This window comes from Vicia villosa, unplaced genomic scaffold (genome assembly GCF_029867415.1).
Source record: "Vicia villosa cultivar HV-30 ecotype Madison, WI unplaced genomic scaffold, Vvil1.0 ctg.003668F_1_1, whole genome shotgun sequence".
Lineage (NCBI taxonomy): Eukaryota > Viridiplantae > Streptophyta > Magnoliopsida > Fabales > Fabaceae > Vicia > Vicia villosa.
Window position 1 is genome coordinate 165,662 of NW_026706265.1, and position 15,062 is coordinate 180,723.

At 34.0% G+C, this 15,062-nt stretch overlaps 1 protein-coding gene across 1 annotated transcript; it reads right to left on the reverse strand.

The window, feature by feature from the left end:
• Positions 1 to 7,365: 7,365 nt before the first annotated feature.
• LOC131641329 (FBD-associated F-box protein At5g56370-like) lies at positions 7,366 to 10,568 on the reverse strand. Its single transcript, XM_058911633.1, has 4 exons — positions 9,712 to 10,568; positions 9,467 to 9,604; positions 9,080 to 9,363; positions 7,366 to 8,459 (listed from the first exon to the last, which is right to left on the reverse strand). The coding sequence occupies exons 1-4, from the start codon at positions 10,450 to 10,452 to the stop codon at positions 8,429 to 8,431; spliced, it is 1,194 nt and encodes a 397-aa protein (XP_058767616.1). The 5' UTR covers positions 10,453 to 10,568; the 3' UTR covers positions 7,366 to 8,428.
• Positions 10,569 to 15,062: the final 4,494 nt, after the last annotated feature.

The following is a 15,062-nucleotide window of genomic DNA, read 5'->3' on the forward strand; positions in this document are numbered from 1 at the left end:
AATCCTTATAAATATATAATCTTTATATTACCAAATGTTGAAATTATTTTTCCATATAATATGTAACAAACAACTTCAAATCACCAAGAAGATCAATAGTTAGATCAAATAAGCAGAAAATTTTAAATTACATGTTCATAACTGATATATAACTCTCATATAAGGACAATGCTACAATGTAAAGTATCACAAGGAAATATAAGTCCATGATCTTGAAACCAATCTGCACAAGGATATATCAAAAATTTTGCCGTGATGATGATGTTGTTGACGGTTTGATCCAATCCTCCGCAAAATAACCAAAATTCTCACCAATCGAAGTTCTTGCACCCACCAGGATGAACAAGAAATGATGTAGTAGTGAAAGAAGAATCTCTCGTGTCTTCATGTTCCTATTGGTTGTTTTGCACGTTTTGATCTTCAACATCGACGCGTGGGTGAGCGTTGATCCCAACTTCTCCAAAGACATTTTTGATGACAGTGGTTTCTAGATGACTAGTAGATACCAAGTCAGATAATTCCATGGCTAGTGTTTCTTCATTTCTCTGTTGCATCTCTATTTCTTCATGGCTTGTGGCCTCAATCATAGAGTTTCATTTATCAGTATATATCTGCCATGAATGATCATTGATCTAAGAACTAGTATATGTAGAGGCGGTGATACGAAATTACCGAATCTACTATTATCTACATGCATATTGGATGTTTCGGTCAAAGATTTAGTAGTATGTAGTAGCGACAGACGGAAAAGAGGGCAGGTGTTGTGGCTGGCAAGACAAAGATCAATGCAAATTATGTGAAACATATGGCCGCATACCGGTATCTGTTGTAGTCTATCGTCCAGTTGGTAATCTAAAAGACATACATATAAATTCCAACAAAAAAAGATACAACACAATATTGCTCGCATCGTGATTTCCATCATCTAGAAAACTTTCTAAACCTTAATTTGTTCTTTTCATTAGCTTAGTTATGAAAGATCCTTGACCACAAAGCATAGCTAATGCAAGAACTCAGCAAGCATGACAAAAATAGATGGAGTATGTTGTACTCCTTTGATTTTTATAAAAGTTTTAGTAGCAAGCCAACATTAATGTTCTCAAACTAAAGTTCATAATTATATCACATTAAATTCCATTTGCAAAGCATCTCAGTCAACAACAGAAAAAAAAGATCTTCCCAAACTAAAGATCTTCTATCACTTTTATCACATTTATAACAGGATGGATTCCATGTTCGACATGTGCTAGCTGTTGAATTCTATGTTCGACATCTTCCAAGTTTTATAGCATGGATTAAGTACATTTCCATCAACTACTACATATACAAGCTATTTTTAGGATCTCAGTATGACATTAATGAAACCTACCCATGTTCTAGTGGTAAGTGTTTGATTTCAGAGTTTCCATTGATAAAGCAAATGAGTAAATTCAAAACGGAAAATATTAGCATCTTGCAGTTTCACTCAAATAATGATATTGTGTTTAACTGTTACAATACTGCAACAATACAACAACTTTGAATTTATTTTCTATTCTTGTGAGACATTTCGTCAAACGGTTCACGTTCACATATAAACCAAGCCATAAAAGAGAAATTCACGGAAAGAATGCAAAGAACCTTTCCATTCACATTCAAAGAATTCTAAAATCTAAATTAATGGTAAGAAAGTTAAAGAGAGAAGAGGAAGAAGATGATTTTGGTGGAGGAAGAGAGAGGAAGAGGAGGAAGAAGACTCTTTCTCTTTTTTTAATTGTTTTTCATTTATTTAAGGGTTTCAAAGTTCAAACCCCGCAATTTGTCTTATTTTTGTAGGGTTGACTTTCACTGACATGGCATGCTACGTCGGCTTCAGTTATGCTAAATAGACGGCAGGAAATAAAATTAAGGACGGAAAATTTTTGAAGGACCAATGTTTAAAGGAAAATTTTAGAAAAACTAAAAATAAAAGTTTGAATATTTATAGGGACCACATAGATACTTCACCCATTAATAAATAAAAGATTTCTAATAATTTTTTTAAAATAAGTGAGAGTATTTTCATCTAAGTCGATTGTGTTTTTCCAATCTAAATATTCAAGAAGTCCTTATGATAAAGTTGTCAGCATTAGAAACTAGGTGCATTGGAAACTAGTATTTTCTTAATGATATATGGGTGGATTTATGTTTCAAAAAAAGAGAATTTCTTTATTGACCCCCTTATGTAGGTGACCCCAGCAAAAACTCCAATTAGCCCCTGCTTCGGAGATGCATCTCCGAAGAAGTTTTTTTTTAAATTTTTCTAGACTTCAGAAGTGCACTTCCGAAAACACCAAATGGGGGGTGTTTTCGGAGATGCACTTCTGAAAACACATTTTTCACAATTTGGGGGGTTTCGGAAATGCACTTCCGAATTATGCAGAAATTGTATTTTTTTTATGTATTTCTTAACAGTCCCGTATTTTTAATTAAACGAAAACGCCAAATAAAATAAACGACATATCAACAGAAAATACTAATATAATAAATAAAATCCAAATAATATATACAAGCCGAATAAAATAGTTATAGTGCGAAATACAAGCCGAATACAAGAAAAATAATTCGGAACCCCTACTGTGTATGCCTTACCCTCTCTCCCTGGGACCTCCTCTGCCTCCTGTATACCGCCGCACGGCCCGCATCACCAACTATCCTCTCCACCACGGTGACTGCCTCTGGACCGTCCTGATCAATGATACCTCGCTCTAACGCGTCCCACCCAAGCATCTCTATCCGCTGGCATATCGGGAGGAGATCAATGGCATGGTCATCCTCGGTCTGCTGGTTCTCTAGGATCTCCTCGTATGCTGGCCTAGGAGCGCCGGGAGCGTCGGCTATCATCCGAGGATGTGACACCCGATAGAACCATGTGACGTACCCCTCTACACAATGCCAGTTCTGGGTGACCTGCATGCGACGATACTCCTCCGGGACCACATGACGCTCCCAGTCCGCAAATATGGCAGTGAGTTCCACTCGGGTAACTGTGTCGGGAGCAGCCTCAAACGGTGACCTTGGTATCATCTACACATGTCCAAACTGCCGCATGCACCGCTCAGGAAGATACCTCACCATGGTGTTGGTCCAGCATGCCAACCAGCCAGAATATAAAGCGATGTGGTCAAAGGCGACAATAGCAGTGTAGTCACTGAAGGGCCTCCAACGAATGTCATCGTGAGTTGTGCGGTCGAGGTACCCACGATATGGTCCCACTGCATTGTTCCCCCTTTGGAGAACGTATCGGGCGGCCCTAGGCATGGCGTCCTCGTACGCAGGATCAACGTGGAAGCCGTGGATGCGGGGAAAGTAGGAGATGATCCAGCCCTGAAACACAAACACGATAATGTATTAAAAATAAATACGAACCATAAATAAATGTGAAACAATTAAAATGAAACGTACCATCAGGAGTGTGGCGGATCCGCTCAACTGCCTGGTCCTCCAGTTGGAGGCCTCATTCAGCTTCTGGTATAGGTATACCAAAATAGCTGACCCCCAGTTCCACTGGTGAATGGTAGCCAAGTCCATGAAGTAGCGGAGGTAGGTCACGTCGACGTATCTTGCACTCTTGTCCACAAAGAGTGCAGTTCCTACCAAAAACATGAACCATCACCGGAGAGCGCAGGCACGGTGATAATCCATAAATATGACGTTATTTGCATCCTCGAATTCGGCCGCCGCCACCAAGTGGTGCTCATAATAATCGCTCAATGTGGAGAACCAGATATGAGGCCCATTTGTCGTCCGGCACTCAAAATCAGCCATATATGGGTCCATACCCATATAGATCGCCATCCAGTCGATTGCATCGACCCTTTGGATCTGGGAATGGTTCAGCAGCATCCCCTTAATCGGCAAGTGGAGAAGACATTGCACACCGTGGAACCATGCTCATCAGTATGTACGAGTGCTCGTACTCCACCCCGTCCCCGCGTCGATGCAAGCGCGCCGCACGCTCGCGTCTAGCCGACGCTGTCTGTGTCTCTCTCCTCTGTCTGATACGTGCTGGGTTGCCTGCCATATTCTTGAAACAATTGAACTCCATAAGAATGCGAAACAATTAAAAAAAATAAAAAATAAAAAAATACTTCCGGACACTTTTCGGAAGTTCATTTTCGAAACTGGTCAGGGAGGTGTTTTTGGAAATGAACTTCCGAAACACCCCTGCGAACACCATTTTTGCAGGTTCCATGGCAGACCCTAAAACACACTTCAAAATCAGTTTTTATGCTTTTAAACAACCTAAAGACTACTAACAACCTACCCCTATATCATTTTTCTAATTTCTAACAACCCTAACATGCATTTCAATCATGGATCTAAAGCTTTAAAAACTTACAAATTGAAGGTGATTGAGATGCTTTTGAATGTAGTAGAACAAGTAGATGGAGCTTTTGATGTAGCCTTGGAAGTTGGTTTGCAGAAAATCTCTTTGAGGTTGAGTTTGGAATTGGTTTAGGGTAAATGATTTTGGGGGGAGGGGTTGTTTTGCTTAAACTGCAAAACGCGCAGTATTTCGGAAATGCACTTCCGAAATGCTGTTTTCGAAAATGCATTTCCGAAATAAGAAAAAAATTGAAAAAAAAAGGTGTTTTCGGAGATGCATCTCCGAAAACAGCATTTTTTTGCACTTCGGAAATGCATTTCCGAAGTATAGGGGCGTTTAAGGGTTTTCACCAGGGGTCACCAAGAAGATAGGGAGATGGATAAAGAAATTCTCTTTTAAAAAATAGACAATTTCTCAACCCACGCCATGAGTCTTTTACGCACCATCAAATTGGCAAAAATGTCTTTGTGCTTTCGTAGATGCATCTCTGGAAGCACTTTTTTTGTTTAACGTTGTTTTCTTTCCGTAGATGCACATACGGAATATTTTCGTAGATGCATCTACGTAGGCCAGCCTTAAAACATAGCAAATTTTGGGATTTTCCCAATTAATTGGGAAAATCCCAAACTAATTTCTCAATTAATTGGGAAAATCTCAAATTAATTAAGTTCATGGCATATACGGAAGCGTGGTATTTTCCCAATTAATTGGGAAAATCCCAAATTAAGTTACAAATTAATTGGGAAAATCCTAAATTAATTTAACAATTGAGAAAATCCCAAATTAATTAAGTTCATCAAATATGTATCTACGAAACATTCTGATTTTCGTAGATGCATCTACAAAAAAAAACCAATTTTTTTTTTAAAAAAGGAGTACTTCTAGAGATACATCTACGAAAACTGGGAGCGTTTTTGAAATTTTGCGCGGCGTATAAGAGTGTCATTGAGAAATCCTAAAAAAAATATAAAGCCATAATTAAAAATTATACTATATTTTTAAGCCAATATAAATGAGACAATTCATTTGGATAAAGTTACCCAATCATTTTTGAAAGGTAATGAAGTTTTCCCCTAATTTTTTTCATTGCTTTTAGAAACTAAACTATTCATCTTTTGTTTTTTAAATACTGGAACACTATTTTATAAAATAAATGATGAATCCACTATTTAAGTTGCAAAAATGACAATTTTTCTAATCAACTTTATTTATTTATTTTTTTAATCAATTTCTAAATATGATAAATCGATAAGTTAAATGGCTTTTGAGTATTAAGAGTTATTTTTTGTGACAACTGACAAAGGGGAAGTTGATATCAACTATCCAGTAAACTCTTGATAATGACATCTGATCAAAAAAGAAAATATTTTAAGTTTCATTGGTAAGATGATTCAAAGATCTTGGTGAAGTGTTAATCAATTATTGAATCAAGTAAAAGATCTTGAAGTATGAAAGAGAAAGTGTGAAAGCTCTCATGCGCTTAACATTTTAAAATGATCGGTTTAAATTGTAAATGGTCAAGACTAAGTGTTTATAATCAATTATAAAAGTTAAATATCAACTATCAACTATCTAACTATTAATGGAAAATGCCACCATTTTACCCAAAATGTCCTTCACTCTTTTAAAATTTACAAAGCAAAAAGGGTATAAGAGTATTTACATAAAGATCAATATAATCACACTCTCTATTCATTAAAGTGTTGACACTTGGCATTACAAAATCACTTTCTCATTTCAAATTATATTTTCCCACCTTTTTCAAATTAAATTAATTATATCTTCCACTCTCTCTATTAAACACCGTACACACTTCATAGTTTTCATTTTAATTTTTTTCTCTCTCAATTTTCTTTTTTCTTTTTTCTTTTTCTAACCATAAATAAATTAATAAGTTAAATCTTTTTTAATAGAACGAAGAGGAACACGCAAAAATTTACTCAACCGAAAACATAATTATTTTATGATTATCAAAAAAAAAATATTTATAATTATTTAAAAAGTTATTTTCAAATGTCTATTTACTGACGGACCACTATCAACAAAATACCTTTTTTTATTTTAATTAACAATTGTCTTTATTTGAGATACAAAATTCTTATTTCCGAATGTCAAAATTTTATTTTTTTTACGGGACATTACCAACAAAATACCTATCAAATCTACTACCAAGCCATTAAAAAAGAAGTCTACCATTCTACCCAAACTATCCTTTTTTGTTTCAACAATTTACAAAACAAAAAGGACTAAATTGTCATTTCTTTTCTTTTTTATTTTTTAAACATAAATTAATTAATAAATTAAATTAACATAATTATTAAAAATATTATTTTCAAATGTCAAAATTATTCATAATTATTAAAAAAATATTTTCAAATGTCAATATTTTTATTTTCTCACTAAAAACTAACACCAAAATACATTTTTTTATTTAGCAATTGTTTTTACTTGAGACACAAATTTCTTATTTTCAAATGTCAAAATTTTTATTTTTCTCACAGGACACTATCAATAAAATATCTACATGTTTATTTAAATAAAATCTAAATCATAATATATAAATTTGTAACGGGACACGATTAGTTAAATTCATACAACTTTTTTTTATAAATATTGCTTTTAATATACATTTGAGTATAAAACCATCATACAAAATTATTCTAACCTATGCAAATACATGAATATCATCATCATTCTTTATACAATTATATTTATCATTTAATATTATAAATATCTAAACAAATTATATATATAATATCAAATAAATATAACCGTGCGGCAGCACGCGTGATTTACTAGTTTTCTATATGAAGGCTGAATATCTATGTCCATCTTCTTTCTAAATTTTCACCACAATTTCTCATTGTGTTCATCAAATAAAAAATATTGTTTTAAAGAGCAAAGTTTTTATAATTATTTTATTTTTAATTTCAAACAAGACAATTCGTTATTATCTCAAGTGTTTAGAATCACTTGATCAACAGAGAAGACAATTTCATATAGAAGTCTTATTCGAAATGGTTGTCTGAACAAATGGCGGTAGGACCCGTGTTAAAATCTGTTGAAAAGGGTGCAGAATGAGTACGATAATTAATTAGGGACAAATCGAAGTTGGAGTAAAGTTTGTTTAAAATATTTTTACCCAAGAACAATGGATCCACCAAATAAACACAATACATCCACCAAATAAACACAGTATAAGATTGACTCTCACCGAACTTTTGATACCCTATTAAAAGAAACAATATGAAAGACATTTCATGAAACCGAATATTTAACCTGCATCACAAAATTTTTGTTATATAGGCAGTAGCCAGTAATACAAATAAGAGTATTAATTAAACAGGATCATGTTAAAAGTTAAATATTCCCTCCGACTTAGATAACTTGATCACATATGCTCTTAAAAGTTACATATTTTCATAGATGTAATTTTTTCAATACAATCATCAGGTCTAACCCGGGTTATATATGGCAAACTAACAGGATAAAACTCTCAAATAATGTACTAAACCGTGGTAATTAGTTAACTTTCAAGTATGGACTGTGATTCTCTTTACTACATTCACCTCTTGAGAAGAGAATTTAAATACATGGTAAAACTTGCTATCAAGGGTCAAATGCACATTTGATCACAATGAGCACCATAAAATCAGCTTATTTTGAAGCGGATAAGTTAAATTAATGGAGAAAGGTACTCATATATTGAAGATGAGAATCACCATCATGGAGCTCAGTCCTATTTTCTATTCACTCAGACTATTCATATGCATGAATTAAGACCATATCATCTCCAGTTCATATATCAGTAACTTCAAAATAAATGCAGAATCATTTTTATTTCAACAAGCAAGAAATTTTTTGTTCAAAATACTAATAAGCTATATGATCTATTTGGAGTTCAATTCCAACACCTCTCTTAACCTTCATAAAGTGGATATAGCTTCCATGTCCAAAATCAATATCCCTACAATGGTTTCCTTCCATATATATGGCAGCAAAGACTAATGGAACGTACCCTTCCAATGAGTCAAAAAAGTAGATGACATTAACTTGCAATGTGAAATTTACAGCATGCCATCATCTTTGTTTCAACCTGTTTTTCTGAACTCTAAAGGAAAAGAAAAGAAAGGTTAAAACCTAATAGAAATTTCTTCCATTGTTGTTCTTTTTTAAAGAACGGTAATGATTTCAGTCATGGAACTCAAGAAAAGAAAAAAAAGCATGATCTTCCTATTTATCAAGACATGAGATAAAGAAAATTAAACCATCAATGTTATAGGTTTGGTGTTACAAAGGGAACTTGCATCAACCCATTTTATTACAGACCAAAACAAGTATATATTTTCCATTTTTACAACATTCATCATTTTGCTACTAAATTTGCTTAAGCAGCCATGCCAAATTCCACACTCTGCTTTAAGTCAAATGAATTTCATTGATGAAATCAAGTTATGTTACAGGAAAGCATTGAAATCAAAATAATCACAGCTCTTTCTTTTTATCAAATGAGCATTTTATAATGCATGATACTCCGTTTAAATTTTAACGGCCACAAGTTTGCGTTGTATTCAGGTGGTGATATGTTTTATCAATAAATCCACAAAATGGAAGAGGGTAAAATTTGCATGAACATGAAAGTTCAAATTGAAACAACGAAATCTAGAAGTAGCATGGTAGAAGCTAATTAAGTGACAAGAATGATAGAGTAACTAGTACAGTACTACTTACATTGAAACGTTGATAATTGTAACTTGACACGTTGTAGAGGCCCTCGGGCATGAGGATATTAGTCTTCTTATTCCTTTCTGCCCAACATTGCTTATTTGCATGGTTTGTAAAACTTCTGCATTCCTCAAAATATAGCTTACTAGCAGAAGCTCACCTTGAAGGCCTAAGAAGTTGAATAGATTGCATGTAGTAAGGTGTAATGAAAGGCATTGTGGAACAAAATCCGGGTCTACCCAATCGTCTCTATCATCTCTTTTAGTCCGTATTTTCTTGTCTACGTCAGCCTATTAATAATGCACATAAAAAACATAAAGGTGTGTATTAAAATCCTACACTAAGAGTGTGCAATGCAATGAATAGACAAATGAGATATGATCCTTAACAAACCTGATCAATGTCAAGCCTTTGAAGCTTTGGGCAATGGTTGAGAAGTTTAACTAAGAACCGCCAATTATAATTAAGAGAAACAAGCTTCAGTTGGGTCAAATTATGAAAGGTAGGAATCGAATCATTCCGGTAATGTACCTAGTGAAAATATGAAGAAATCAGGGTTAGTATCTCACAAACAAAGAAACAAAGGAAAACAAAATATTTAGTTTTCATCTCATCATCAGTTAGTATGGTAAACAAACCCGAAGGAATCTAAGGAGCAGAGAATGTGTGTTGTGAAGTGCTTTCAACGGAAAATAAGGTTTATTCGCACCACATTGAATATCAGCTCTGGTCAATTTACTTAAACAAAAGCTCTTCCACTCATTAGAGGTTAAACCCTGGGAGTTTAGGGAACCAATGAGCACATCAAATGTTCTTAAATCCTCAAGAATTGGACATCCAGATAGAAACATAATAAAATCTTGAAGTTTAGGGAGCCGAATATATTCCAAATGAAGGGTTTTGAGAGAAGGAAGTAGAACAGAAGAATAGGAAAAAACCTCTTTCACGCTAAACCCATAAAGCTTGAGAACTACAAGTGTTTTGCAAGTGAGAATGGTGAGGGGCAATTTGGGAGGATGATGCCAGGAATTGATATGGAGATGAAGGTACTCAACTCTTGTTTGTAGGACAAAGTTGAGCCATTTGGTTATACTGATAATGGGACACGGAACAGGAAATTCATATGTAACGTCAAGATAGAAAGTCTTGATCGGAAGTGTGAAATCTCGCGAAACCAAAACAGAGTATACAAAATCGTTAAACTCAGAAGTTGTGATTCGGTCCAAAACTGTCTCCTTGAAGCACAGAGTGGGAACTGAGAGCCATAGATGGTTCCACCTCTTAGAGAGAATGCTTGTAGCGACGGATTGTTCGGTTTGAAGAAAAGAGAGAATGTGACAGAGAATCGCGTCTGGTAAAGTGCTTATGATATCCGCCATTGTAAATTTCTGATACCGGAAGAAGGAGAAGAAGCTTTTGGTTGTGGACTCGAATGAGAGAAAACGGGTTTCTGGGTTTATAAACCCTACTTCATTTAGGGTCAAGCTTTAGCCCCTTTTGGGCGGAAAAAACACTTGTCTTGCAGGAGTCTATACTGGCCATTCGATCAATCGAATGTATAAAATTAATCTAAATGCCTATTTTTATTACTCCTATTTATTAAAGAAAATCAGAAATTATATAGGTTTGAGTTTTAGAAAGAAAAAAATAAAAGGTTTTCAGTTTTCACTATGCTCATTCTAATTTTTTATAAATTTTCATAATAACTAATTTTTCCACGTAATTTTTAAAGTAATTCATAAAACTCCAGGCTGGAAATTAAAGACAAGAACCATAAAAAAGAAGAAGCAGAGTATGCTTTAAATCAATCATCATTCAGATATTATCACAAGAAAATTAGATTGTCAAATGCGGATGCATTAAGGTGGGTCGATAACATTCAAGTGGAGAAGTGGACTACGACATTTGACAAGGGTTGACGATGGGGCCACATGACAACAAACCTTGTGAAATTAATAAAAATATGGTTATTTGCATAAAAAGTTATGCTCATTCTCTTATAGTTGTTGTTGTTAGTGCACAAGGTGATGAAAGCAAAAGGGATATTATATTTAATGCTCTGCATTTACGGCTACAAAAGCTGTAAGAAAATGATTAATTGACAAGTTGACAACTACTATTAGTCTATTTATACACAGAAACTAGGGCCACATAGGCAACATACTAAAAATACTAAATTACCCTTCAATATCATCCCTTAATAAACTAAACTTAATAGCTAAGCGAAACAAACTCAAACTTCAGAAGCTAAACACATTTCTGGAACAGTCACCTCATATGATTCTACTTCTGAGTAACACTGCTTCTGAGTAATCACCTCAGAAACTTCTGACTCTAGCAACAGCTTTTGAGTATGAATTACTTCCAACATCATCCTTTAATTCATATTCAGCTAACCAAAATCTATAACACCAATTCCATCCCTCAGATGGATAAAATGTTTAGTCGCTTTACAGGTTGACAACGCAACCACTGGTCTTCTTTGAATACTCTACCCATATTCTCACTTACCCACTCTCGATCTGGTGGTTGCATGGTCTCTCTGGGGGCTCCAAAGAAATCTGTTATTTGTCCCATTTGTTGATTCGACTGGATGCTTTATAAGTTTTTTAGAGTTGTATTCTGGATCAATGGGTCGAATATTGCCCTCATTTATTAGGCAAGCACTCCCACCATTTCGTGGTTACTCTCGTCCATCTATTGCCTTAAAATTGTTGATGTAATTGTGGTGAACGAAGGCAAGTGATTAGCAAATCCCGGTGGTCGAAAATTCTGATTTGACTGGTTAATACCAAAACCTGACCCTTGTAATGGAGAGAATGTTGTTGCCAAAGGATTCGTATATGTAGAAGTACTATTGTGTAAATCTGCCATAAGAGATGTTGGCATACCATATAGAAGGTCCCACGTCGATATCGAGAATCCTGGTGTTAATGGCCCGAATACATTGAATCCTTGGGGTCTTGGGGTCGAAGGTTGCCCCTGAGTCATTGCAGAGTAAACGTTTGGCATACTCTGCATACTTGAGGGAGCGGCCATTGGTCCCGTCGTCGAGACTGTTGATGTTTGAATGGTCGTTGTATTTTGATTAACAAGCATGGCATCGATTGTTGTCGCAGCAACCGTACTTCCTCCTATCGGATGGGGAAGTTATTCTGCATTGTTGTTTGGAGGGTTAACCATTTTCCTATTGTACCTTCTTTTGGGTATTTGCTGATTGGTATTGGCTAATTTTCCGCTCCTCAATCTCATACATCAATGTTAAGCAAATAGATGATAATATATATATATATATATAAAGCAATAAAATACAAATAATGAATTTATGACTCGAAATTTAGACACTGTCCCACCAGGTGTGCCAATTTGTTTATGGTGGAATTTCGTAAACAAGCGCTAGTTCTCCAAAATAACAAATACCTTGGTTACTCGCAGGATCGACTAGATTGATCCTAGGACATAGTCTAAGTTTCGAGATTTTGATGATTTGGTAGTGTTCATTTTTGGTTTGGTTTTGTGTTTAGTTTGAAAATAAAAGAAATGTGTTTGAAAAGATAAAAGATAAAGTGAAGGAATGGTAAACAAGTTAAGTGCAATAATGAATAACAAGGATATTGATTCGAAAGCGATAAAGAGAAAATAAAGACTTTACTGAATGAAAATCTGAATTGATAAATTATAAAATAGTTCGATTAATATAAGGTGGTAGTTCACACGTACATTCTCAACACTCGTTTCACAATTCACTTGGTACTTTGAGTATAATTGAGGATTTACAGATTTGAACACACTAAAATTTAACGTTAAGACCTAAAGTTATACTGATTCGACCCTAACGGCCTTTTCCTAACGGAGTGCCACATTTTCGCCTACATGCTCCTCGATCTTCCAAGACTTCCATGTGTCCCTTTTGGATAAGACAAATTGTTTGAATTCAAATCTTCTTCCACTTGAGGCGCCAAAACGCAACCAACGTGGTTGTTGAAACTCACTTTCCAAATGCTCTGAAATATTTTAAGTCCTTTACCCTTCTCCTTCGAGGATATTTAGCTGAAGTTCACTTTGACGAGGTAAAGTCCTTTTTACACAAAAAGAGAATCTCTAATGGCCTTCAAAAGCCATGTTTTATGCCTGTCTTCGAGGTATATCTTTTACAACCAATCTTCCTTCACTTGTCGAAATCTTCAGCCAACAATACCACATTTCTATATTTCCAATGTTAAGGTTAAACTACATCTTATTTCTCATATCTTTCAGATCCATGAAGAAGCTCCATAACCAACAGTCGACAAAAAAGATTCTGACAACAATGATAGTTTGGAAGATCTTCCACTTACCCATGTTTTCACCCACTTACCTAATTTTAACCATTTTCCGAATTTTAATCATTTTTTTGTACCATTATTCATGATTATAATACACACTATCCTCGCAGATTTTAAAAGCCATTTTTCATTTTTTAAAGACTTATCAAATACACTCTGCTCAATGCATTTATCGAAAACTGAAAAAGTCACAACAGAATTTGGAAGACCTGCTTTGGAAAAATAAAGCCCCTCATTCTACTAAATCTTTTACTCATCAACTTTATAAGCCAAATAATTTCATTGATAAGAAAATAAAGAGAAAGTTAAGTTAGCAGACACATTACTTAATTTCTCATATGCTTCAATATTCATAACATGTTTCAAATGTAGGTTCTAATAAGTTGAAAAAAATAAAATAATTGAATGTAACCAACAGTTTATTGTAATGAATGTTTTTGAAGGCATAAATCGATGGGTAGATGTGAAGCGTATATATGTGATAATGGTTATAGACTATTTATCGTAATGAAGGTGCTTGGAAGCATAGACTGGAGGGTAGATGTCAAGCGTATCTATGAGATAACATTTGTAGACTATTTATCATAATGAAGATTGTTGCAGGCGTAGATCGACGGGTAGATGTGAAGCACATTTATAAAATAACGGTTGTAGATTGTTCATCGTACTTACCAATGTTGTGTTCAAACATGTTTTCTATGCATTGTGTTAGTTGATAGATGACATTTCCTTTTTCTTTTATGCAATAATTTTAAATCTTTTAAATATTTGTTTTCTTGTTATTTTATATAATTGAAGTTAGAGAGTTGGTTGTACGGTTTATTCACTTCAACAAATTTTTTAAATATTCAATCAATGTAATTTGTCTGATATATTTCTCTAATTTTTTTTTTATGTTTCCAAGTTTATAATAAGTTTTCAAGTTTATAATAAGTATGTTCTCATAATTTGTTGAGTCATATCTCCATTGTTTTTGAAAATACTACTTGGATCAATGTATAAATGTTAGTGCATATTATGAGTCTATATTTAAAAGTATGTAAATATTTATGGATTGCAAAACAAATTTCAAAGTTGACAAATAAGATATTGCGGCGTGTAATATAAATCCAGATGGAGTCCATTCGGTAGAAGGAATATCTTACTACTAATATACAAAATGTTATGCTAAGAGAATATTCTAGAGTACATTTACATATTATTCAAATATTAAAATTTTAATATTAAATATAAAACAATATTAAAGTTGTTTTGGCGTAGACATATCCGAGAATAATCAAAAGGTATTACTTGAGACCGATTGTCTATGCACAAGTAACCGTATCAAAGGTAAAACACTCAAAGGCTAAACCTAATGTTGTTGATTCATTAAGAAGTTTAAATGATGTGTGAAACCATGGTAATTACTAATTAGAAATCTTTCAAGCGTTACAATATATTTAATTTTAAGTATCAACTATCTACCCAATACTATAATGTTGCCCAAACTGACTAATATACCCTTCCTTCATAAAAATTTTACACTAACAAAAGGCTATCTAAGTAATTAACAAATTAAAAATTGGTCTTTGCCATTTGTGTGATTCTCATTGGACAAACTCAAATAGTTTTGTACTTCCATTCAACTTTTCAGCATTTTTCGTTTCCCTCCAATCAATATTATA